Source organism: Lissotriton vulgaris, chromosome 5 (assembly GCF_964263255.1).
Source record: "Lissotriton vulgaris chromosome 5, aLisVul1.2, whole genome shotgun sequence".
Classification (NCBI taxonomy): domain Eukaryota; kingdom Metazoa; phylum Chordata; class Amphibia; order Caudata; family Salamandridae; genus Lissotriton; species Lissotriton vulgaris.
Window position 1 is genome coordinate 415,237,976 of NC_141693.1, and position 26,525 is coordinate 415,264,500.

The window sequence follows — 26,525 nt, forward strand, 5'->3', positions numbered from 1 at the left end:
ACATTTTGATGCATATTTAATCTTCCCTTCCCCCGCTTCCAAAAAATTGCTTGACTCTGTTCAAGTGCCCCCCAGGGTACATGTTGGGAAAGTTCCATCCCATTAATTTAAGTGACAAAACAATTTGTTTCTAAGGTATCCATATTGTCTCATTTTTAAAAGCCCATTTCTTAATTTGAGGTGATTTGCCAGGATTTGAAAGTGAACCTGTAGGGGGAGGATATTAAACTATAATGCTGGGTGCATCTACAATAAGACTGGGACACACGTTAAGTAATGCTAAATTAATATCCCCACATAAGACCTGCTTAAGCGGATTTGCCTACAATCATTTTTCCCAATCTTATCTATGTACTGCTAGCCACGGATCCACTGACGAGAGATTAGACATCAAAGAGAACATTATAGATATATTAAAGATGGTCGTGCCAGAGGTTTTTATCCAGATATTAGTCTAAGATTATTTTGAAATCTACTCAAGTCTACATGGAAAATGCCAACAACAAAGCTCTAACTGCGCTTCAAGAAGTGTTGATGATCATGTACATTTAGTGCATAAATCAACACCCCTCCCTGATTATTCATTATAACAAGAACATTCCTAATTTTGTTTTGAGTCTTGCAATATTCCAATATCTATAATTTAAATTGCTTCACCTATAATTGCTACTTAAGTAGACAAAAAAATGCTTCACCTAACCCACTGGCTAAAAATTATATTAGATTACTTGTTTTTTAACCGCATCGCTGCTGCCGTCATTTTTGCGCTGTGCGGCTTTTTTCATTTTTCCGCATTATATGACGAGCTCAGCTCGTCATCAGCACACGCCACCCGTGGGTGATGACGAGCTGAGCTCGTCATCAGCATCGAAAGGGTTAATAGATCACTTCATACCACCTTTCTGCCATTTCTAAGTGCTGTAAATATTAAGTATTTCTCGCAGGCCCCAACCTGAATGTAAGTAATTGATAATTGTTGTACTTACTTTGAGAAACAAGGGTTAGTAGAGAAATAAAGTGTTACTCAGTGCCCCGGTGATTGCTCTTTGTTACATTAATTGCCTCAGAAGCTATCATGATGTGCAACATTAAAGTATATTGTGTGAACCCCAAATCTTTTTGCAACAGAATTAATCAGTCATTTCAGAGGGAATATCATCTCATGGACTGATGCATCACATTTGGGACAGTGACAATGACAATGACAATACTTTATTTGTGTGGTTAATAAAATCCAATACAAAAAGAGAGCAATCAATATAAAAAGGGTATTTAAAATTGAATAAAATAATGTATATATAGGAGATAAGCCTAGAATCACCATTTGTTTTTTTTTTTACATTTTTAAAAGTGCAGTCAGTATTGTTCCTTTGGCAACTCTTGGTAGGGGCCAGACTACATGAGGCCTTCCTCCTGGTAAATGCCTTGTTGTGCCATAGTTGACCTGTCCGTTAGGGCTTGTCGGGCATAGTAGATGAATTTAGCGAAGTTGGCCATATGCTTCACCGTGTCCCGCAAGTATAGCTGAAGGACTTCCTCCTTTGCTGTCCGCGTTCCCAGTTGGGGATGAATAGGCCTTAGAGGGATTCTGCGGACTGACAGCAGGGCGGGACAGCATAATAAGATGTGAGTCAATGTTTCACGCTTATAATGGCAGAGGCGGCACTCGGTTATCGCTGGTCTTACTTTCGCTAAAGGATACAGATATTTTAGGGGAAGCACATGCAGTCAAGTTTGGGACAGTGTTACTGAAGGATGCCTTTCTTATTTTGTTTTCCAAATTTCCGGAGATTTTATCAATGAGGCACACCATTATCATGCTAGACTTTTTTTTTACCTAAAGAGCCATCCCAGATCTGCTGACTTTGTTATAAAATCTCATCTGTTGCCTTGATGACAGTGATACCTATTGTCTTGGTTGCAGATACTGACATCCTGCCTCAAGCCCAGATCAAAAATGAACTATTTGGATTAGATTTTATACTATGTGATTCTCCTGCACAAAGTTTACCTATTTCTGCACTCCAGGACAACATTTATGTGTAACATTATTTTCTATACTGCTATACCTTTTGCCATTCCTTCTCGGAGCCACTTTCAGATAATATACCATCTAATCCTTATTGTAACCAAAGTGTTACACAGTTGATTGAGTATGCCTGTTTTAACTTTTGTGCCCTGTACCAGGCTTAGTCAGTTGATTGCAAAATGTCTGTTTTTAACTAGACTCTATATATCCCAATTTTCATAGAGTGGTCTCACCACAGACACTAACTTTATACACTGAGGTACTCAAATCTCAACTCCACTAAAAGGAAAGCACAGCCACAGACAGACGTCAAAAGAGCAATATCTCTGAGTTAGTGGTCTTGCCCAGAAGGCCTTCGATGTTCACTGCTCCACATGGCACAACATCAGTTGGACCAATAAGCAACAGACAGAGAGTAACTCAGCAAAGAATTATAGGATCCACCTTGGGCCCCCGGGAAATAGACATGATACTTGTATCCCACCTTGCCTACCCTCTGATATGCTTGATTGTTTTGTTTGTGATTCAGAAACATATTTTAATACTTTCCTAAAACGTGAGCCTAACACTGAGGTGTATAACAGAACGGTGTGGTGGAATGCATTATATACAAAAAAATAAATCATAAACCACAGGCAAAATGTATCTCTGACATTAAGGAAAAATGCAAGATTGTACACAGAAATAAAGTCAAACATTGCTTCAAAATTAAAATAAAACACAATTGAATTAACCCCCCCCCCCCCACATTAGGCATATCCATATCCCGACCTTGTTATATGTCCTATTATATGTTCCTTGGGTTTTGCCTCTAGAACATTGCTTTACCTATCCTTTAAGCTAACCTGCCCTTTGCTAACTCATTTATATCTAGTACCACCTGATATAGCCAGATACCTCTGATCACATAACAATTATTTTCTTATCAACAAGCTGCAGCTAGCCCATCGCTCAGCCTCCACTTGGTTAAGCCCATACCTTAGCTAGGCAGGTCTTCACCATTTCTTCAGCATACATCTTCATGCACACCTCAAGCATAGCTGATATCATGTCTGTTAATAAGTGCTTTACTTAAATAACATCTGCTTCACCATGTTTTCACCCTTTTCTTCTAACCATTACATATATCCCCAATTGGGCATCATGTCGCCTTCCCCATAATTTCTAAATCCACATATAATCCCAGACCCATATCTCGTGCCATTCTAAAATGAATATCTCAGACACTTTATAAGACCTCATAACACAATCTTTGCTCCACTCACTCCTAGTATCTACCATGCCTGAAAAATTACGTGTAACCCCACATTTCACCACTCCCCTTCATTTGACCACATATTTCAGATCATAATCTAAACACGTTTCCTAAATCCTTAAATGTATTTATTTAAATATATTGATCTCTATCTATATCTGTAGATAGATAGATAGATAGATAGATAGATAGATAGATAGATAGATAGATAGATAGATCGATAGATAGATAGATAGATAAATAGATAGATAGATAGATTGACAGATAGATATCTCAAGCCTAGATGATCTAAATCCATTTCACAGTGTTGGTGTTATCATAGCTGTGCCTCCAATTTAACAGTCTAGGTGTTTTTACCTCCTTTGTGATTTCCATAGCTAACTCGATAACTGACAGTTGCTCTGCCACTTAAACACCCCATACCATCTCCTCAGGTAAACCTAGTTCTCACCCCATTGCCGCACCCCTCCCAGTGAGTGAGTGACTCTATGGCTATGCTGTCGTCAGAGGGTTAGAGGGGTTGTCTCTGCTGTTTGTGTCCTACAATAGAGCCTCTTCTGCTTCTATTTGGTGGAAACAAAGCCAGGTGGATGTACCAACTGCACAAGTAGCTAACACTATGATTGAACATAACTTCAGTTAATATTATAAACCAGCAACCTTTTGCTAACCCCGGTTGCCAGTACCTGCTTTTAGATAATCCCATATTCTATACCACTCTAAGAAACTCAGATATTGGCTGTCGTCAGCTAACATTCTTTAAGTTTCTTGCTTGCTAATCAGAAGTTCCAGTCTTTCTTAGCTGTCAATTAACCTGGTAGCTAACTTAACTTGAACTAAGGCAATTCTTCACATGCTCCTCATAGTGTACTATCTCAACCCACCTTACTTAAGTTCCAATTGGAGTTTTACCCTAGGTACACACATGTCCACTTCTAGTCAACAGAATACCACCATGTATATCAACCCCATTTTTCAACCAACCTCTGGCTTACCCTCTAATACAGCCGTTTTCACTAGCGTGATACGTCAGCCTTCTCAAATACCCTAGATAATTCCATGTATTAGCTTTTTTTAACTAACCTCATTGTAACACAAGCATTAACTAATCCCATACAATAACGACCTTAGCTAAAGCCATATTTAACTCCCTTAATTAACTTCCTTTCTCAGCTCAACAATTGTTTAAACATATATGAAGCTCAGCTGCAGCCTGCCAATATTTCTGCACTCTTGCTTTCACACTGTATCTAGAGCCCCTATAATTAATCAATATATCCTATTGCAATTGTAAGACCTCATATCTGAGCCCTTAGATTTACATCCTCCCCCTTTAGCAACTCCATCTATCATTCCTATACTAAATGCCTCATTCAACTTCTTTCCTATGTCCCGCAAAATCACAGCTCAGGTAGCTAACATCCGAATCCAGACTGTCCAAGCGCTAACAAGTTGCTGGACCTCATTAACTAAATCTTCTCTCATCCTCCAAGACATAGGTCAATCTCCAACCACGTTTGCTAGCCCCACACTCCAAGCTACATTACTTAATAGCGTATATAGTATTATGTGTTAGCCCACTTCTCAGGCCGCCTTCAACGACCAAACTCAGACCCCTGGAATAAACTCCTATCGGAGCATGGTTACAAAAACTTCAAATCTTAGTCGTTCCTATTGAATGACTCCATATTGGAACCCAGTCTTTGAAACCCTTTGATATGTAGTAACTCCATCCCACAAACCTTCATAGGCACTGCTCTTCTCTTGCGGCTAACCCCATATTTCAATACTTTACTTAACCCCTATATGATCTAACCTCAAGTATTTTAAAGTCATATATGACCCTAGGTTATAGCCATACTCTTTATCTCTGCTCACCCCAACAAACTTTGCATCTCAACCAAACAGGTCTGATGTCACATATCTTCTAACAAGGATAACTCTAGACTTCAGACCCTCTTCTTTGCTAAGTCCAGTCCCCCTTTGCGAAAATCATACCACCCCCTGACCACCCTACCCGCCTCCCCCCCGCACCCCCCCCCCATCCCACCCGCCGGGCTATCTATCCCGTCTTTTTTTACCCTTTGGGTAAAAAAGTATCCTTTCTCACTTGATGTAATCCTATGTCATGTCACCTCCCTGGATAAACCCTAAATGCAGCCCACTTGTAAGTAACTATGTAGTTTAAAATTCTATGTAGCTCCAGTTCAAGTTCAAGTTCGGGCATTTGTATAGCGCACTACTGACCCAGAGGGTCTCAAGGCGCTTGGGGAAGGGGTTCATTATTTGTCGAATAGCCAGGTTTTAAGTTCTTTTCTGAAGGAGATGTGGTTCTGAGTAAGGCGGAGGTGAGTGGGGAGTGAGTTCCAGGTCTTGGCAGCCAGGAAGGAGAAGGATCTCCCCGATGGCTCAGCAAACTTTAGCAATTCTCTCTCTGGTCTGTGCAACTATTGCAGCCCCCTTCATCAGCCACAGGGGTGAGACAAAGTTTAACCCATATTAACGCGGAAATACCCCAAGACTCGCACCGCCCCGTCTGCTTACTCCCCCAGTTCTCTGCTCCTCGTTTCTCTTATGTCTTAGTGTGGTTTGGCTAACCCGATCTCTCATTGCCCCTATATTTCTCCGCACTTTTAGACATTTGCATTTGTTCAGGCAGCGGCAGCCCTCGGAACAGAGCAGCTGTTCAAAACATCAAACAAAATGCAAGAACAATGGCAGGTGTGGTAGCTACATGAAGTTAGATATGTGATAACTGAATTATTTCACACGTGTTTCGCCAACTCGGCTCTTCGTGGCTCAGCTCCACGGCTTTTCCATGCTTGTGAATCTCGCAGACCTTTTTAAGTAACTCCATGGCAGCCCACTTTTGTTGCCTCATACCTTGCCCCCTACCCCAGCCCCCTACCTCTTCCTAGATTCTCTGACAGTTCTTTGTTCCTTTGGAGCTCTCCCGTGCAACTCAACTTGTTTAGTCCCTTTCCATACTCTGCTCTTTATCTCAACCCCGTTTAACTAACGGTATACGCAAGCCCCTTATATATATATATATATATATATATATATCAGTCTTTATTCATCCTGTTGCATTGGCCCCTTAACTCTTCAAATTGTGCCCCCCCTCCCTAGACTCGTCTGTGTCCCGCTTAGCAGCTCCGCTCTGCCCAATGGCTGTCAAATCACCTAGTAGATCAACCATGTTTTGCCCGGTTAGAGTTCCCATGATATATTAACTCGCTGAGCTCTCCCTGACACAGCTACCGTACATAACTCGCTTGTCTCGCCTCCCATCCCAGTCCCGGCTGCTCCTCTGACCCCTCTCCTTCTCCTAGGCGTCGTTTCCTCACACAGTCTCACGCGCACTATCCCGGGCGAGACTCACTTGTCCAGGACAAAGTAGAGGTCGAAGGCCCCCGTGCATGATGTCTCGGGCTCCCCGCCCTCCTCCTCGGGTCTCCCCCCGGGGTCCTCCGCGCTCTGCCCGCAACTCGGGGGCACAGATGCGACCAGCAGCAGGAGGCACAAGGCGACCGCAGCGGCGCCGCGACTCTGCAACCTTCGCCTGCCGGGACACGCCATCCTCCGCCCGGGACAGGCAGTGAGACCCGGAGCAGAAGCACCGGATCCCGCACAGCGGAAAGGGATGAGGGGGATAGGAGGAGGAGGGGAAGGAAGAGATGAGGAAAATGGGAGGGGGTAGAAGACGGGAGGAAGGAGGGAGAGAAAGGAGGGGGTGCGCGGTAAAAGGAGGGATGTGGGGAGGTACCATATGCTATGATGTCACCCTTGGGGGTGTCCTGACTCCTCGCCCTATGTCGAGCCCTCCCTCCCTAGAAAGCAGAGGCCGATTGGTCAAGACCCCGCGGACCATCTGCGGCTGCTTGCCGATGGAGTTTTTAAGGGCTGTGTCCCGTATTATGCATTCCCACTGCAAAACATGAGAAGGGTGTGTGCCCAAAATCGGGAATGTCACCAAGTCACGTTGCATTTTTTAATTACGGACAGTGGGAGTGTCTCAACAGGGTCTTGGCCAGGAAGTTGCGAGGCTCGGCCCTAGTCGCCAGAAGTTGCGAGGAGCGTCATCGAGACCACGCTTCTTGGGGGCCATGGCACACAGAATCTCACATCCGGTCCCCTGTGCTGTCTTTCTGAGGTATGAAGAGGTGAAACTCAGTCCTTTTCCCTTGGGGTGTGAGGTACACGTCTAGGGTGACCAACTGGCATGGGTGCAAATTCAGGACGGGGAGGTTAAAAATTCAGGACAAAGGGTCAAAATTCAGGACAAAAATTCAGGACAGGAGGTCAATATTCAGGACAAAACTTCGGTATAAAAGGTACGTTTTACAGACACATCAAAGGTGGTCACGTAATAGCACATAGGTTATCCCATCGATATACAAACATATTCATCCTTTTGCAAACCTATCCATCATGTATCCTTCCATCCATCATTTCACTCATCCATCCCTCCATCCACACTTTCACTCATTCATCCATCCACCCTTTCAACCCTATCCATCCCTAAACTCATCCATCCACTCTTTCACCCAATCATCCACCCAGCCATTTATCCACTCATCCTTTCAGCCATTTACCCTTTCACCCATCCACCCATCCTTTCACTTACTCATCCATCCATCCAGTCACTCATCCTTCCACTCATTCACCTTTTCAGTCATCCATCCATCCTCCCTTTCTCTCTCCATTGACCCTTTCGCTTAGCCATCCTTCCTACAATTCATCCACCCATCCTTCTATTCATGCACTCATGAATCCATCCATTGACCCTATCACTCATCCATCATTTCACTCATCCATCCACCCATTCACTCGCCCATCATCCACCTTTTTATTCATCAATCCATCCTTTCACTCATCCATCCACCCTTTTACCCATCCATCTACCCTTCCACCCATACATCCATCTATTTACCTTTTCTCTCATCCATCCACCCATTCACTCATCGATCATCCACCCTTTCATTCATCAATCCATCCTTTAGCTCATTATCCATCTATTCACCCTTTCATTCATCCATCCACCCATCCATCCACCCATTCACTCACCGATCATTACTCATCAATCCATCCTTTCGCTCATTATCCATCTATTCACCCTTTCATTCATCCATCCACCCATCCATCCAAACATTCACTCACCGATCATCACTCATCAATCCATCCTTTCGCTCATTATCCATCTATTCACCCTTTCATTCATCCATTCACCCTTTCACGAATCCATCCAGCCATCCACCCATCCCTTCACTTACTCACTCGCCCAACTTTTCATATTAATTCTGAGCTGAGCCTTTGGCTTCAGAGTTGCAGACAGAAGAGGCCCATCAAGAATTTCACCCTTGCTTTAGTTTATAAAGCAAGGAGTGGGGTGGGAGAGGGTTAACTATGCCACTGCACACAGGCAATCTGAAAAAGTAGAAAGCATGAGTCATGCATGATGCACAGTGTTTTGCCATGAGGTGACTGTGACATGGTGTTGTTTCCATGGCTTTAAGCAAGATGAAAAAAGTGGGGCTCTCGAAAGGGGGTGTTTGATGTAATTAAAAGTGTGGTTTAAAACACCTAAGCTAAAAATCTCTGTGTAGCATAGTGTACCGCCCGAGTGAAATGTTGCTTCTTCTGTCATTGTATCCAGATATATAACACAAGTAACGTTACACCTGCACCAAGCCAGGACTATTGGCTTTGTCAATGTTTCTTAGTTGAATAACATAAAAAGGCAGCAACCGTGGCTTCGTTGAATATAATATTGAAACTGCACTTTTCTAAAATGATGCGACTGAAAGCACTCTGGCCCCTTCTTTTAAACTAGTTTCACCAGCTTTTTTCATGAAATGAACTGGATTCTGTAGCAGCATTGGCGCGTTTGCATATTCCTTCCATCTGCCCTAGCCCGTGGCAGGAGGAGGCCACAGCATGCAGTAAGTAACACTCCAAACTGGCCCTTTGTCATTCTGTATGTGGCAATCAGCCACAGACTGAATGACAAAGGGCTGGTGGGGGCTACTTGTGCTCCGAGGGGGAGTGTGAGGTGGCACCATCAGTGGGCTGAGGCTTAAAGCAGGGAACAGTGCTGTTTCCTGCAATACCCCAAATTACGGACAAAAGGCGTCCGTAAAAAGGATCCTCACGGACAACGGACGTGAGGTCTAATTTACGGACGGTCCGTGAAATTTACGGACGGTTGGTCACCCTATACACGTCACAGCACTGGCCAACGAGTTGTGTAAAGTGAAGAACCTCAACTCTAGTCTTCTGAGGGAAATAAATGGCATTTCTGGTCCCATGAGGTGTCAGGGGGTGACATCACTGCCCCATGGTAAATTAAAGACATCAAGTGTGAGGAGAATCTGATCCATGATCCTTTGAGATAGGATGCTGAGCATGTCAAGCCTGTTCCTCCGAGACTTAGCGCTGACTGGGAGGCTCAGCAACCATGGAGGGAGGGTGGCTAACCCCTGTGTGGCCGCCATAAGTGTGGCAGGGTATGCTCAGACGTGAGTCCCTTGCTCACTTTGCCACTGGATTCAAGCTAGCCTGGCTGATGACGGCTGATTAGCCAGAAACCGGTCCCAGGATGCTTGTTTCCGGTCCAGGGAAGACATGGCTTGGCAGTTCGGGCTGGACTGTTCCCATGAGGCACAGGGTCAGACTGATTTGCATATAGCCATGTCTGAACTGGGGTGGCAGAGTGGGCTAAAGAACGGTGATGGATTAAACCCAGATCTTTTGACTGGTGTGAGTGTTTGATTGATTCAGATGCTCCGTCCATCACCACCCCCTTTTGAACCCCTGTGTGCGGCAGACAAAGGGCACAGCAGTAGCAGGGCTCCAGAGCGCAAAGGCCAGTGAGTGACCAAGGAATTTGTGTTCGGAGGGCCCAATCAAGGAAGAGGGGCATGGTCACCACAGACCGAGTGATCCCACCCACCCGCACCAGAGAATGCAGGCGTCACAGCCGCAGTGTGACATGGTGGTGGGGAGTCACAAGGTTTAACAAGAAACAAGAAATATCTTCACATAAGGACGTAAAAGGTCATGCCTGAATAAGGTCTTTGGGATGCTACAGGAGGGACACTTGAGGGCAGACAAAAGGGTAAGAAACGGTCAGCGCGAGGCAGGCACGGCACTTGATAGCCCAGGCATGGCCATGGGGCCACGAATGCCAGACATTCAGTAGCAAGTTGAGGCCTCGAAGCAGCGACCCGCTGTAATAAGTGACAGAAGTAGAGCTGTCATGACAGTTGGAACTTGATTTATGACAACCTCGAAGAGACATCATGACTGGATGGGTGATGCATGGCAGGAATTAGGCAAGTTATGGTTATGAAAATGCAGTAAAGTATAGGATGTACATTATATACCCTGTTATAAAATGCCTTACATTGTAGTCCAAGATAAGCCAGAAATTAGCATGTTGAAGATCAATGCCATCATGACAAGTGTGTACCAACTTATGATGTGAATAAACTGGAGCTGTTCTAACACCACAAAAGGTCTTGGTGTGCATAATTAATGGGAAAGAAGGAAGTGCCTGTGAGTTGCTCGCACAGCTTGGGGCGTTGTGTGGAAGAGAACTGCCAGTCGGTGGGTGGGAGGCACCTGGACCCTATCCTCTTGGGGTGTGAGGAGGAATGTCTCAGTCAAGAGGTGTGAGGAGACTCTTTTCCCTCGTCCGTCAGAGCATGAGGAGGAGAACCTTAGTTCTGCTCCCATGATGATGGAATGAGAGGCTCAGAATTAGAACTCTGAGGATATGATACAGTGACGCAATTTTAGACCCTCATTATGAGTGATGCAATTGCCCCCAACGCAACAACTCCAGGAGGAATTATGCCACTGGCAATTGAAAGTAGCTTTGGGCTTGGAGCTACTTGGTCTCCAAACTTTTGACCCGATAATTCAGGGCCTGCCTTTGCTGCTTCAGAGGCAGGGATGGAGGCAGCAGCTGATCCCAGTTCCAACAGTATTGGCAGAGCAAGTAATGCTCCCCTCGGTCAAACCGAAGCTCGCCGTGACTGCCCATGCCCCCACCCCACCTTGTAACACCCTACATTTCTACCTCTAACAATTCTGCATCCTCAGAGGAGGTGGAAAATGTTCTCTTTGTTTTCCTGGAATGAAGAAAAAATGCATGGGAAAGGACTCAGTATTTCTAGGGGCCTGTAGTTAATCCCCATTTTTGGGAGAAAACTCAGAATGGCAGGAATTTGGAACAGGGATACCAGCCAGAAATTGAGATTCTGCCCCCCACCTCTTCCCCATCGACCAAGTTTCTGTCAACTCGTAATGAGACTCATATGCAGGGTGCACGCACGTCTGAAGAGGGTATTTACTTTTTAGATCATGTGAAGAAAATAATCACAGCTAAGGTCCTTTGAAGTCATGTAGATTATTTAATCAAAAATGCACAAAAGTGCAAAAAGCACCATTTCAGCACTGAATCACAGAGAATTGATCAGCAGAATATTAATGCTTGTCCCCACAGGGTATGATGAGAAAAATATCAGCTCCATTTCCACGAGTTGCGAGGAAATCTCAGTCCTCGCTTTTGAGGTGAAGATTCTTAGCTGTGGTCCTAAACAGGAATATGGAGACTCTGTTGTTAGTACTTTTCCCCTTTATGACTCTCCAATGTCGCCACAGCCCTCCCAATATGCTCCCATCATCTCTTCCACCTGCACCTCATCTGTCTCCCTGATCTGCTCTATTGTCTTACAATTGTTCAATAAATAAATAGAGAAACAAATATCAATTCCTCATTGGGCATCAAGCGGTGGCTGATCTTCACTTGTGCAGTGTAAGAGGAGTTAGTTGATATAGCCCACTTCGTCCTGGGTTTAAAGAGATGTGAGATGATGGTATATTGTCCCAGCCCTAGTTTACACACTGTTAAGCCTAGAGACGATGGCCTGTCTCAGCCATTACCCAAGACAGCAAGAGGAGCCTGGAGGAGATGTCAAATTTCAGTCCATGATCACTATATGTGTGAGGAAGTGATGGCAACTCTAAGTCTATGGTCACTATATGTATGAGGAGTCAAAAGAAAGTCTCAGTCCATCATAACTCAATGCAAGAGGAGCAGATGGCATCTCTAAGTCCATGGCTACTATATGTATGAGGAGTCGAAAGCGAGTCTCAATCCGTGATAACTCTATTCAAGAGGAGGAGATGGCAAGTCTAAGTCCATGGCCACTATATGTATGAGGAGTCGAAATCCAGTCTAAGTCCATAATAGCACTATACAAGAGGAGGAGATTGCAAGTCTAAATCCATGGTCTCAATATGTATGAGGCGTCAAGAGCAAGTCTAGGTCCATAATAGCACTGTGTAAGAGGAGGAGATGGCAAGTCTAAGTCCATGGTCACTATATGTATTAGGAGTCGAACGCAAGCTTCATTCCATGATAACTTTATTCAATAGGAGGAGATGGCAAGTCTAAGTCCATGGTCACTATATGTATTAGGAGTCGAACACAAGTTTCAGTCCATGATAACTCTATTTAGGAGGAAGAGATGTCAAGTCTAAGTCCATGGTCACTATATGTATGAGGAGTCAAAATCAAGTCTAAGTCCTTGTAAGCGTTTTCACACTTTGTCCTTAAGTAACTGTATCGCAAGTATCAGAACAGTCATTGACAGTAGTACAATAAGCGTTTTATTCATGCGTCAATTGGTTAAACAGTTTCAAAAATACTTGGCAAAAGATAACAAAGGATGCAGGGCGTGGTCTTTGGAGTTTCGGAAGAACAGTCTTCGGTCTCTCTCTCCCTCTTTGGTCACTCTTCCTCGTACAACACTCGTACCGACGTCTCCCAAAAGGCAAACAGAGGAACACTACCGTCACAAACTGTATATATTCTTAAAGCTCTATACGTGCACCCGTCACCAGGAACGTGGGATCACCGAGACTCGTGATATCTTTATTAAGGAGGAAGGGTCGGGTAGTGAGGAATGGGGAAGGGAAAAGAAAGCGCGTTTCGCATGCAGCGTGCAACACTTTACTTATGCCACAAGCCCAACAGTCCTGTGCCCTCCAACCTCCTCCTCCACCGTTCTCCCCACGTTACTTGCCTGGGGCTACGGTCCCCTGTGACCGTAGCAATGGGTATCGCGGTGTCCTGTTGCTTGGAGTGACAGCCGGATGCGAGCGCGGTGTGTGTTGGGGAAACCTCCCGTAGGTCAGCTCCGCCGCTCCGCTTCGCCTCCTATGTGTCTCCAGCCTCTGAACTCTCCTTTCCTGGTCCACGCTTGCTGTCGTCCGATGCTCTGTCCTGTGTATCCTCGCCTCCTCTCCTGCAGCCGTCCGTCGCAGCCTCGCCTCCTCCGGCTCTCCAATCACCCGGCGGCCCACACCAGAGCCAACGGCTCTCTTTTAGCTTCTGTCCGGACACCTGCTCCTCCTTTGCGCCGCAGTCTAGACCGCTCACCTCTTCTGGTTGGAGTGGACCACTGGACACCATCTTGAGGTTCTCGGCGGATCGGGTGATAGGATGCTCTCTATCACAGTCCATAATAGCACTATACAAGAGGAGGAGATGGCAAGTCTAAGTCCATGGTCACTATATGTATGAGGAGTCGAACGTAAGTCTCAGTCCATGATAACTTTATTCAGGATGAAGAGATGGCAAGTCTAAGTCCATGGTCACTATATGTATGAGGAGTCAAAATCAAGTCTAAGTCAATAATAGCACTATACAAGAGGAGGAGATGGCAAGTCTAAATCCATGGTCTCAATATGTATGAGGCGTCAAGAGCAAGTCTAAGTCCATAATAGCACTGTGTAAGAGGAGGACATGGCAAGTCTAAGTCCATGGTCACTATATGTATGAGGAGTCGAATGCAAGTCTCAGTCCATGATAACTCTATTCAGGAGGAGGAGATGGCAAGTCTAAGTCCATGGTCACTATATGCATGAGGAGTCGAACGCAAGTCTCAGTCCATGATAACTCTATTCAGGAGGAGGAGATGGCAAGTCGAAGTCCTGGATCAAAAATAATTTGAAAAGGAGACAGCAAGTTTAAGTCCATGATCACAATGTATAAGGAGAGCAAAAGGCAAGAACTAGACCTGGATTACAAGGTGCACGAGGAGAAGATAGTGAGTCTCTTTCATGGACTTGAAAGTGTGTGAGGTGGACGGCAAGCCTCAGTCCAGGATCACAGTGTGCAATAAGGAGGGCATGGTAATCTCTGCCTTGGATCAGAAAGTGTCTGAAGAGGAGACTGCAAGTCTCACCCCTGGATCATGACTAAGAGATGGTGAGTATCAATCCTGGATCGCAGAGTGCTTGAAGAGGATATGACATGACTAAATGCAGGTTCAGAAAGTGCAAGAAGAGGAGACCTCAAGTCCTAAGTGTATGAAGAGGACATGGAAAGTCTCAGGCCTTGATCAGAAAGTGTCTGAAAAGGAAAGTGTAAGTCTCACCCCTGGATCGTGAGCAAGAGAAGGTCTGAGTCCTGGAGCACAGAATGCTTCAAGAGAATATGGCAAGTCCAGGTTCAGAAACTGCATCAAAAGGAGACACCAAGTCTTAAATTTGGTTCAGAACAAAAAGTGTATGAAGAGGAAATGGCAAGTATCAGAAGGCTTGAACTGAGATGTCCCAGAACAGTCCCTTAGAGACGTTTGAACCTGTAGGTACAGTGAAGCCCGGGAGAGAAACTGTAACACATTACTTCACTGAGTGTGGCAGGCTAGCAGAGCGGCACACCCTATGAAAGTGTGTGAGTGAAGATCGCTCAACACGTACCCTGAGAGGGCTGCAGAGAAATGGCTAGGGATAGGGACCCATTCAGAGGATGTTAGGAGAGGCGACCCCGACCCGTTACCTCTGAGGCAGCGTAGAAAATGCAGCTGATCAATTCTCCAGAGGTGTGCGCTATGATGACCAGTTGCGTAATCCTGATGGGGCCCTCTTACAGAATGTGATGAGTGGTATCTGAGTCCTCCATATCTCACTGATATTCATTGGGTATGGCCAGAAATGAAGGCTCTTGAAGGGTTGGGTGTCCCCTGAATGATTGGGGCCCCCTGCACAGTATAGGTTGTTGTGGCTTGCGTTACGCCACTGGTGAGGACTGAAAGCACTCCCTCAGAGGCGTTCTATTGCCTTAGTTTAGGTCAGGGAGAGGTTGGCTGTAAATGCCCTCTTGGCGAGGGTGAGCTGAGCTGGCTGAATAATCCCTTCGAGTTTCCGAGTAGCTCCTCTGGCAGTGCATGACGCAGTCTGTGGCTCTCACTCCCCAAGACGGTTTGAGGAGATAAGAGATGACTGAATATATGCCCCAGAGGGAGTCAGGTGCGAGACAGCGTCGGCTTTAGGGACGCGAGGTAACAAACCTGAGCTCAGCTGTCGGGAGGTGTGAGGTCAGGTGCCAAGTTTGGGCGTGAGGTGAAATGTCAGTCTACTGACTCCTCCCAAGTGAAAGTACTTCCATTGCAGATCTGTATGAAATCACTCACACCGCCAAGCAGGACGATCGACATCCTGAAGACAAGAACCTCAACTGCAAGATGACAACTTACCTTATCGGTGGCATTATGATTATGCATACCCGATTGCAGCTGAGTCTGTGACTTTTCTGCTAGTGATGGAAGGGATACACACTGACACCCTTCTGAGATGGGCAGTTGGCCGAGGAGACTGCGAGGTATGTAGGGCGCCAGGCCCTTATACGGACATGTGGTACTAGGAAATGTTTTCCATGTAGTATGAGTTACGCACCCTGTTCTGAGTTCCGCTAAGGGTGGTCTTATGATGACGAGGTTGTCGTGCATATTTAGACCTTGTTCGTCAGATTTTGCATATTTAGACCTTGTTAGTCAGATTTTGTTCCACTCCATGCTCTTTGCCCCTAATGTTAGTTATTCTCAGGAGATTAGGGTCCAATAGTAGTCTGTTGAGATTATGGGCGTACAACATGTTTGGTGCCGAATGGGATTCTGTCACAGGCTGATGCTATATTCAGTGATCACCAGTGGTCACTGGGTGTTTGTTTATAATCTGTTCTACTTTGACCAAATTTGCTTTGTGATGGCTCTGAAAGTGGTCCAGTTGGTCCTATCATATGTAAACAATTCCTTTGTTTATCTAGTGCCAGGTGACATCATGCATACCTAGATGAAGGGCCCATCAAATACCCACCCCACTTCCCAGACGGCACATTAGTTCTGATTTCTTCACCCAACATCTGGAATATGTGCCCCCATCTTGTCCTTTTACTTCTCATCAACACCGCTTTCCTAGTAACACCCTTGTCATATCCCCCCCACCCTCCTCCGTCTCATTTTCCCAACATGGCCACCACTCGAGTTAAGGCTGGAATTAATTGCTACAAAATCATGTATCCTCCCAACCAGAAGAAAGCTTCAGTAAAATGATTGAAGCATAACACTATTAAACGCTTCCCTGATTCCCTTTTTGTTGATCAATTTTAAAATGGTCATTTTGGGAGGCTCAAAAACGGTTTCATCTTCTTCACTCACGACACCCCCTCTTGGCCCACCAGCTTATATAATTCCCTTAACGTCACCTCCTCCTCTATCCCTCATGGCAAACAACCAAAAATGTCCCCCTCTGCGCTTTTCAATGGCTACCTCACTATCTCACTCTATAACAATGGTACTGTCATGATCCAAGGCAAAGACACCTGTCTCTCGCTCTTTGACCACCTCTTCCCCTCCCTACTCCCCTCCTCTGCAACTGGGTTATCCCCTGACTCTTCTCTAGCTCCACCCACCACTCACTTTCTCCTCCTCTGACCCCTCTACATACCATTAGGGTGCACCCTCGAGAAGCACAGGTAAATCACTCACACCCCCTCTTCCCTCTCCCTCCCCTGTGCCCTCCTCTCCTATGCCTCCCCCTCACAGTTTGCCTCTCCATTCATCACTTCAGCCTTACCTCTAACTAATACGCTCCTCGTCCAATCTGTACCATCCCGGTTCCCCAATCTCTTCACCTCACCCATACTCCTACCTGCCACCCCCCTTTTCAGTCCACCTCTCCTCCAACCCTCTCTCCCGGTTAACCTTCCCTACGCTCCCCTTATTCCTCCTTCCCCCCTCCTCTACCCCCTCCTCCCCTCATTATTCACCCCTATTTCTCCACAAACCCATTGCATATCTCTTCTTCCCCCACTCCTCCAGCTGTGCTGTGCTACCCCTTTTCCCCCCTTGGTAACCCTTTCCATTTCCCTCCCTTGGGCACAGCAGAACTCCTTCCTTTCTTCAGCTTCCCATTCTCCCAACCCCCCTCACTCTGCCAGATGCCTGTTCCCTCACAGCCACCTCTTCTTGATGATAGGACCTCTTCAACCACCTCCCCTCTTTTCCTCCCCAACCTCCTACATTCCCATGACTCCACACAGGCCTCCCCTCTCCTTCTACCATACTGCCCTGATCCGCACCCATCTCCCCCTAAATTTGTCCTTAATTCCTTTCCTTCTTGCAACTCCAACAAAGACAACTCTCCCTTCACCTCTGACTCACCAACTTCCGCTCTCAACATCCATCTTTCCCCACTTTTGAACCCTATACCCCAACTCCCCTCCTGTACCCCCACCTCTCCCTGCCTTCCACCACCGTTTCCACCCCCTCCTGTTTCCACCCAGCCACCCAACCATCCGTGCTCTGCCTTACTCTCTCTGGAAAATAAGCTAGACTCTCTGATCACCTCCATCTCCCAGCTTGTAACTGCCATTTCACTTTTACGCTCCAAGATTTCCACCTTTCCATACACCTCTGCTCCTTTGGAAAACCCTCACCATCCCACGAGATGCACCTCGCCCGCTCACCCCACTATAGCCAAGCTGAACCTGTTGTCTGCAAACTTCGTCAACTCACACAAGCCTTTGAATGCCTCCCTTCTGCAACCTGCACCTCCCAGTAACCCTACTATCTACTCTATTCCGACCATCTCCTCTGTCAGAACCAAGCATCCACCTAAACCCTCCCGAGCACCCTCGTATAAACACAATATCCCGATCACCATTCAGAGCCCAAGTGCCCCCGTCACCAAAACAGTCTTGACAGAGCTGCGCTGTCTGCTCCACAACTGCAGATCTGCAGTAAAACACAAACTTGAAATCTCCGATACCATCACCTTTCACAATATAGACATGCTCTTTCTCACAGAGACCTGGTTCAACAATATCTCTCACTCTATCTTTGATCTCCTATTACCCACAGACTATTCTTTACTTAGGAATGACAGAACTGACAGCGTTGGGGGGGGTGTTGCAGTCATCTTTAAGAACTCCCTTCAACTGAAGGCTTTTCCTTTCAGCTCCTTCCGCACTTTTGAATACCTTTCTCTTGAGCTACAATTGCACCACCGCTCACCCATCAGATTACATGTCATTTACCACCCGCCGGGTAGCGGCCCTTCGTTTATGGAGGAACTCGCTGACTTCATCAGCGACCAATACTCGCAAAGTGACAATCAGACCTTTGTGGGTGACTTCAATCTCCACTGGGGCTCACCGCAAGACTCTTCTGCGAACTCGCTGGCCATCTTCCTCTCTGCCAACGATCTTATCCAACACAGCACAGAGTCAACACACTCTAAGGGCTCAATCCTGGACCTTGTCATTTCTAAAGCAGAGATGCTTTCTATCACTACCCCTATTCATTTAGACTGGTCTGACCACCTCCTCATCCCATTCTCTCTTCACCTATCACACTCTATATCTCTTGGCCAACCTAAGAGGGCTACCTCCTGGTTCCGTGATGCTAAAAATATTGATGTTGTTTCCTTCTGTGAATCAGCTTTGTTATCACTTCCAAGGCTAGACCTGAACCTAGATGTTGACGAACTCACCTCCCAATGCCTCACAGTCCTTGCAGTCGAAATCAATAACATCGCTCCTCTCCAAAGTAAAAAGATAAGGCCCACTCCCTCAGCACCCTGGTTCAACAAATCCCTCTATGAATAATGGAAGCAACTAAGATTCCTGGAGAAACAATGGAGGCAAACGCCCTCCACTGATAATCTGGCCACGCTTCATTCAGGAAGATCCAAGTACCACAAGAACATCTTCCTTGGGAAAGCGTCGCACTTCAGAACCCTCCTTGACTCTGCCAAAAATAGACCCCAAAAACTATTCGATCTCATCAAGGTTCCTAACCGCTCTCCCCCAACCTTCAAGCTGGAGGATTCTACAAAGAAAGCAGAGGATTTTGGTATATTCTTTGACGAAAAAGTGAAATCCCTTGTGGCTCAGGTCGCTCATCCTACCCCTCCAGAGGACCGCAAATCCTTAGCCATTTGGCAGAACTTTGACCCCATCTCTGAAGATGCCCTCCTCAAGTGCATCCTCGAAACAATGCCCTCCAACCATTCTCTTGACCCCATCCCCAGTGCCATTGCCGTTGACTTCTATTCCCATTCTCTTTCCTATTGGACCACTCTGGTCAACCTCTCCCTCTGTCAAGGCTCCGTTCCTGTCTCCTTCAAAACTGGGCAGGTCACCCCTCTGCTTAAAAAACCCACTGCTGATGCGAATGACCTCAACAACTTCCGCCCCATCACTAACCTAATCTTTCATGCAAAGATTACAGAAAGATGTGTAGCGAAACAACTCTCTCGTCATATCAAGGACAATGATCTTCTTGACAATTGTCAGCCCGGCTTCCTCCAAAACTGCAGCACTGAAACAGCCCTATTGCAAGTGGTTGATGACGTCTTGAGGATACTCGACTCAGGGGGGCTCCTGTCTTCTAATTCTCCTCGACCTTTCTGCAGCCTTTGACACTGTCAATCACGACACTCTCCTCAACATGGGCATGGAGGGCACTGTGCTTAAATGGTTTGCTTCCTTCCTCTCTGATAGATCCCAAATGATCAAAATAGCAAACAGTCTTTCATCTCCTTTGGCGGTAGGTCAAGGTGTTCCTCAAGGCTCTATACTTACACCCACATTGTTCAATCTCTACCTAGAACCACTGGGAAATCTCCTAAGTAAATCCGGGATCCACTATCACCTCTACGCAGATGACACTCAAATCTACCTCAAGGTTGCCTCCACTCAAGATCTCGCCATCCTAAGCTCGACTCTCGACTCTATTCAAAACTGGATGTCAACTCATCAACTGATTCTGAATCCCTCCAAAACTGAATTCCTTCTCCTCTCTTCCTCACTTTCTCCTCCCCCGGGTCAATCATGGATGGATCAGATGAATCTACTTAACAATAAACCCATCATTGTCGACAGTGCAAAATCCCTTGGTGTCATTCTCGACAACAAACTCAATCTAATCCCCCACATCAACTCTATTGCAAAATATGCACGATACCAACTGTGCCTTCTTTGGGGAATTTGTCGCTTTTTCCCTGAACAAGACCTTAAAACACTGGTGCAATCGCTGGTCCTCTCCAGACTTGACTACTGCAATTCTCTTCTTACTGCCCTCCCCAAATCCCACCTGTCCCCTCTTAAATCTGTCCTCCACTCAGCAGCCCATTTCATTTGTGGGGCCAAAAGAAGCGACCACATCACACCGTTGTTATCCACCCTTCGCTGGCTTCCAATCGAGGCTAGAGCTACTCTGCAAGACTGCCTGTATCACCCACAAAGCTTCGCACTCCTCCTCTCCTCTCTATCTGTCTAATAAACTGAAACTGTCTGGAGGCTCTAGACCATCTCGTAATTCGGAAAATCTACTGCTTGAACCCCCCACTTTCAAGAAGGAAAGATCGATGGCCCAACCCTTTTCAGGCAACGTATTGAGAATCCGGAACTCACTTCTGCCTCAGCTCCGGACCACGTCCTCCTCCCAGGCCTTCAAAAGGGACCTCAAAGTTCTCCTCCTCCAAAGACACCTCCAAATCAAATTCACGCCCTCTCTATCATCTGAAGGAAGACATCCCATTATTGAAAATTCTGTTGTCCATGACTATGGAAGTGCCTTCCCAGTGTGTTCTGGCAGTTTAAGTGTCATTTATTGCAGTATTATCCTTGTACCTGTGTATGGTACCCTTTTGTAACTTGCACACGTCACTTTTCTCTTGTAACACACTGTATGCTCCCTCTCACTTTTTGTTTGCTTTAGATACTTGCACAAGTGCCACCATTGCCTACGTAACGTTTGTTCTTGTGCTGGAGTATCTGCCATTTATTGCAGTATTATACTTCTACTTGTACTTTGTACGCTTTTGTAACCTGCACACATATCAATTTTCCACCTGTAATATACCGATTGCTACCTCATGTATTTTAGTTGCTCACTATTGTCACTTTTGATTCATGTAACTTAACGTTTGCTTTTGTAATTTGTTCACTTGTAATTTTTCTCCTCATGTATCATTACTGTTCCTATTGTGAAGCCCTCTGACACCTTCGGGTGAGGTCCGCGCTATATAAAATCGCATAAATAAATAAATAAATAGACGGTATGTAAGAAGCGTATAAAGTGAACTACGCATTTTTACTGTGCCTTGGTTTTCTCGTTTGAGCGGTTCCGTGATGCTTAAACACCTCTCTCTACAGTTCATCTCGCGGTGGCGTGTTCGCCGCTGCTGCCACTTTGACATCCGTACTTCCTCGCCGTACCACACCCACGGAGTTCTGACTGCCCTGCGGGTTAACGGGGTGCATTAGGGAGGGGTGCCGGACCCCCAGAGGCGAACCATCGCCGGGAACAAAGTTTAGACGGACTGTCAGGGGTAAGCGGTGCGGGGAGGGACCGAGCTTCCCTGCCACGTGTATGGTCCAAACCTCCAGGAACAGGCAAGAGCGCTGCCAAGCGCTGACGGGAGCAGGCAGGGCTCGGGGATTTAGGCAGCAGACAGCGGCGCCAGGGCGGTCTCCCCCGGCCCCGCAGATCCCTGCTCGTCGCGTGCAGGCAGGGTGCAGCCGACGCCGTCCAATAGGTGAGTCCGATCCGTTCAGCATCCCGCGCCCTACAATTAACCTAATCCTAACCCCATTCTCAACAGTCCAGGAGCCTAAAGTTAAATTTAAGCACTACCCTTTGCCAAACTCTAACACCACTCTAGCATCCTGGGGCAGCCATGAGGAAGTCAGGCATGGGGTTCGAAGATTCTTGGGAGCGGACTATACAAACCGCATGTTTTCTGGAGATGTGCTGTTGTAGACGCGGATATCTCCTGGGCAAAAGGCATGGCTATTGACTATCATGCGCTTGGCCCAGCGCCCACAGGCACTGCATGGTAGGGTGGTTGGTATAATATTGACACAGACCAAGCTCTCTGCCCAGTGACTACAGGGATTGGCAGACAGGAGAGCAAGCAAGCACTTGACACGCCATGCTCACGACATCACCCTTAATGTGTCAGGGGCAATCACAAATGTCAATAATGTCTTACTCTTACATCACATTTATTATAAATAAAATTGCAGATGAGATCACTTATCACATTACCAAAAGCAATATGGATGAGACAACAATGAATGTAATATCTGTTATTGTTTTGTGTATATATTATTTAATGACATCATGCTTTTGGGTATTGTTACTTGTTGGTGTAAATATTGTGAGGTCATACGCTTTGTATTTGGCGTGCAAGTTGTCGGCTGCATGGCTGTTGAGTGAGTTATAGATTGTGATATTAACTATAACTGGCAAATTTCAGTGGATTTTAGTTTTTCTTTTGTAGCAAATAGCTTTACTTTAACTGCGTTTTTAAAGTGAAATGTAGAGATTGAAAAACACTTATATTAAGGTGATATTGCTATAGCTAACCCTAACTTTAATTTAACTGGGACTACACAAATTGAGGAGCACAAAGTTTAGAAAGTCTAAAGACATTTTTTCGAACTCACAACTTAAAGTGCAATAACCAGATTTTTTCACATTCAGATTGTTTTCCATCGTCTTCAATCTGACTGTGAAAAAATCTGGTATTGCACTTTAAGTAGTGGTTTTGTTGTCGCTTGTTTCGTTATGAATAATATATACAGTTTCAGAGTTCTAAAAAATGTCTTTAGACTTTCTAAACTTTGTGCTCCTCAACTTGTGTAGTTGTATGTATTGATTAAATCGGTGTTTTTTTCGGTTGACCCAAAGAGTGAGCACAATTCAGACATTTGGGACAAACAGTGCGCAGGCAAAGTCTAAACCATAATCGTTTTGCTGCAGTGACTGGGGTTTTGTATTTTGTATTTTTTATTTTAGATGATATAGTACACCCCACTTCTATAATGTATTTCCTACCCCATTGGGCATAGCCTCTGACCTGGGGATTTCAGGGAATCAGTGCATCTTGGAGATTTTCGATGATGTAACATGTTGGGCAGTTCCCTGCACCCAACCCGCTGTGGATGGCCAACACCCTCTGTGCATGCCTTCCACTCTACACAGCTTCAAATCTCTGTGGGTGGCCAATCCCAGCTGTGGACAAGGCCTTCAGCAGAGGGGGGTTGACTACAGGGCTAGACTTCCAGAAAGACCTGGTTCTTAACCCCTTCGATGCTCATGACGGAACGGTTCCGTCATGAGCATCGGTACCGTTCCGTCATGACCACGCCCGTTTCCATTAGAGCTCAGCACCGGCGGTAAATCTTACCCGCACGGATGCGGTTAAACCTCTGTGTCCGGCCTGGCTCATCTCCAGTGCTCCAAGGGCGACCCCTTTCTGCTGTGAACAGCTGAGGTTTGGCCACAAGGCCTGGCCTCCTGCAAGGATTTGCTCTCAACCCTCTCCAGGCATCTAGCCCCTTCTGTGCATGGCCTTCTAGCATGCACAGCAGTGCCTGGCTGCAGTCCTTGTCTTCCGGGTCTCCAGCCAGACCGTGCGCCTAACCCTCTCTGGACAAGCTCTCTTCAGCTGCTAGCTGCAGGTGGCTGACTGCAGTGCATGGCCAACCTTACATGGACGACCAACACCGACAGCATAAGGCTTTTGGCTGCGCACAGCAGGAATTGGCCACGGGCCCTGGCCGGTCCCTCTGTAAGCAGCCAAACACATGGCCCATGACTTTTGGCCATGAGCAACATAGTGCACTGAGTGGCCTGGCCTGCAGCTAGGTCCTGCCTCCAACACTCCTCAGCCACTCAACCGGGGCATGCATGGAACCCTTCACGGGTAGTCAACATCTGCTGCACAACCAGGGCTGGCAACAGGAGCCCCAAATTAGGCCAGAAGTCAACCGCTGACACACTAGGCCTCCAGTTGTGTGCTGCAGTGGTTTGCCTCATGGCCTAGTCTGCATACAGGCCCTTCTAATTTTTTCTAAATTATTTAATGGTTCTGCAAATTCACAACTGGACCAAACATAAGGTTTTCAGCCTGATTCCATGAGCCCAGGGCAAGCTTCATGGATCCGTGCTGGAGTTACATTTCCTGAACCAGAGCTGTGAATCCAACAACAGGCAAACCTGTGGCCTGTGAAGCTTGACCTAGAGCCTTGATTTCGCAGTCAGTCTCCAGAATTTGGGCTTTGCTGGGTTCTGTGGCTCCAACCACATAATCTACAAATCAAGCAGCAAAAATTCCTTAAAAAAAAACTGGTGGGGGGACTCCCTTTGGGCCAAGGGCGTCAGAGTGTGTTCAACCTGTCCCTTATATTTCCTTCTTTTTTTAGTTTTAGGATGAGGGGACTCATTAATAGCAGCCACTGCACTTTCTCCCAATGTTGTGGTCAGGCAGTCAGATTCCTCTAGTATAATTGATCTGTTTTCCGATCTGTGGTACCAAAATGACTGATGGGAGAAAAAGCTCATGGAGATCTGAGTATTTTTTCAATTTTGGAGCCATGGAGCTCCATGGTCCTACCGATGCGTATACTCCACACATTTCCAATGCTGATAACACTAAAAGTTATCTTTTTTCATGCCCAATCCGAGCAACATTTAAATGCTAATGCCTCGAAAATTGCTGAAAAGATTTAGACCAAAAAAGAAAAAACACAATCCTTGTGTAAAGTTCTAATTTCATGCCAAATTTGGGGTATCTCTGTTCTGCCACTTTTACTGTATGATAGGAACCAACATTTTTAAGGAAATTAAAATGAGAAATGACACTTTTGGGACCCCTTCTTTTTTCTTGTTCCCCACATTGGTGAAACTGCATGAATATTGTTTTGGAGGAGCCAAAGTGGGTGTGTTTCTAAAAAGGTTTTGTGCAGTTCATCTACAGCAGTTTTTAAGAAAGCAAAACATGTGATGCCCTCCTGACCACTGTTGAAAATGACCCAATGCCTTGTGATATTGCTGGACCTCTCAGCTGCCAACGACACAGTCAACCATCCCACTCTAATGCACCCTGGAATCTTGAATGGAATTCACCAGAAATATCCTTCACTGGTTGTCTTCCTACCTTTTCAACTGACACCAATTTGTTTACACCGCCACCTCAAAATACCAAACAATCCCTTTCACCTGTAGAGTTCCCAATAGTTCCAAAATATCCCCTGTCATCTTCAACCTCTACATTGAGCCACTTGGTGCTCTGATCACATGTAACAGCATCAAGATGCATCAACATGCAGTTGATACAGACTTTACTTGAAAGTCCTCTGGGCTTCAGATATCTAATGATCGAAACATTGCCAACACATCACCTAGACCTAGATGTCCATCTTTTACCCGAAGCCACCAAGATACAATTCTTGTTATTTGTCAAGACCAACAAACACAAAACCATACAAACCAGGTTCAATGACATGAACCATGATGTCTTCGAACTCCACATTTCACTTAATTCTGAGTCACTTGTATTCCCCTTGGACACCAACCTCACCCTGAATGTACATGTAAAGGTATTACTTGTATAGTGCCCGAATCACCCCACATGGGGTCTCTCCGGCGCTTGTACGAATACCGCTGTGGAACCCTTCCTGGCTTTTTCCCTGTGAGGCGCACACTCCTGGGCACCCCCAAGGTGCAGCCAGGCATCCTAGCGCTGTTGGGTCCATTGTGGAGATTAAGCAAGCTATTGCCCAGAGTTGCAGAGTAGGGCCCATGATTAGAATAGGCACCGAGGCGAGAATTATCAGGTCTGAGGAAATTGAGCCCCAAGACCCGCCGAGGCAGGAATTGAACCCTGGTCCCAGGTCAGACCTCTGCATCAGGGTCTGCCGCTCTAACCATTGAGCCACACTTCTCCACACATTGACAAAAAGAAGGCGTTTCAGAACTGCTGTTCTTGTATTCACACATCTGGATGGTGGTAACACCCTGCTCCATTGTCTCCCAGATGCCACTTTGACACACCTTAATGGCATCCTATATGCAGTAGAATGTCTCATCTAGG

General features: G+C 46.1%; 1 protein-coding gene across 1 annotated transcript in view; it reads right to left on the bottom strand.

Annotated features, from left to right (window-relative positions):
• Positions 1–6,967, bottom strand: part of ANTXRL (ANTXR like) — a 287,551-nt gene extending 280,584 nt beyond the window's left edge. Inside the window, exon 1 of the mRNA XM_086921783.1 lies at positions 6,667–6,967. Within this exon, the coding sequence (XP_086777909.1) occupies positions 6,667–6,863 (197 nt within the window). The 5' untranslated portion in view covers positions 6,864–6,967. The remainder of the gene's footprint in view (positions 1–6,666) is intronic.
• Between the last annotated feature and the right edge of the window lie 19,558 nt (positions 6,968–26,525).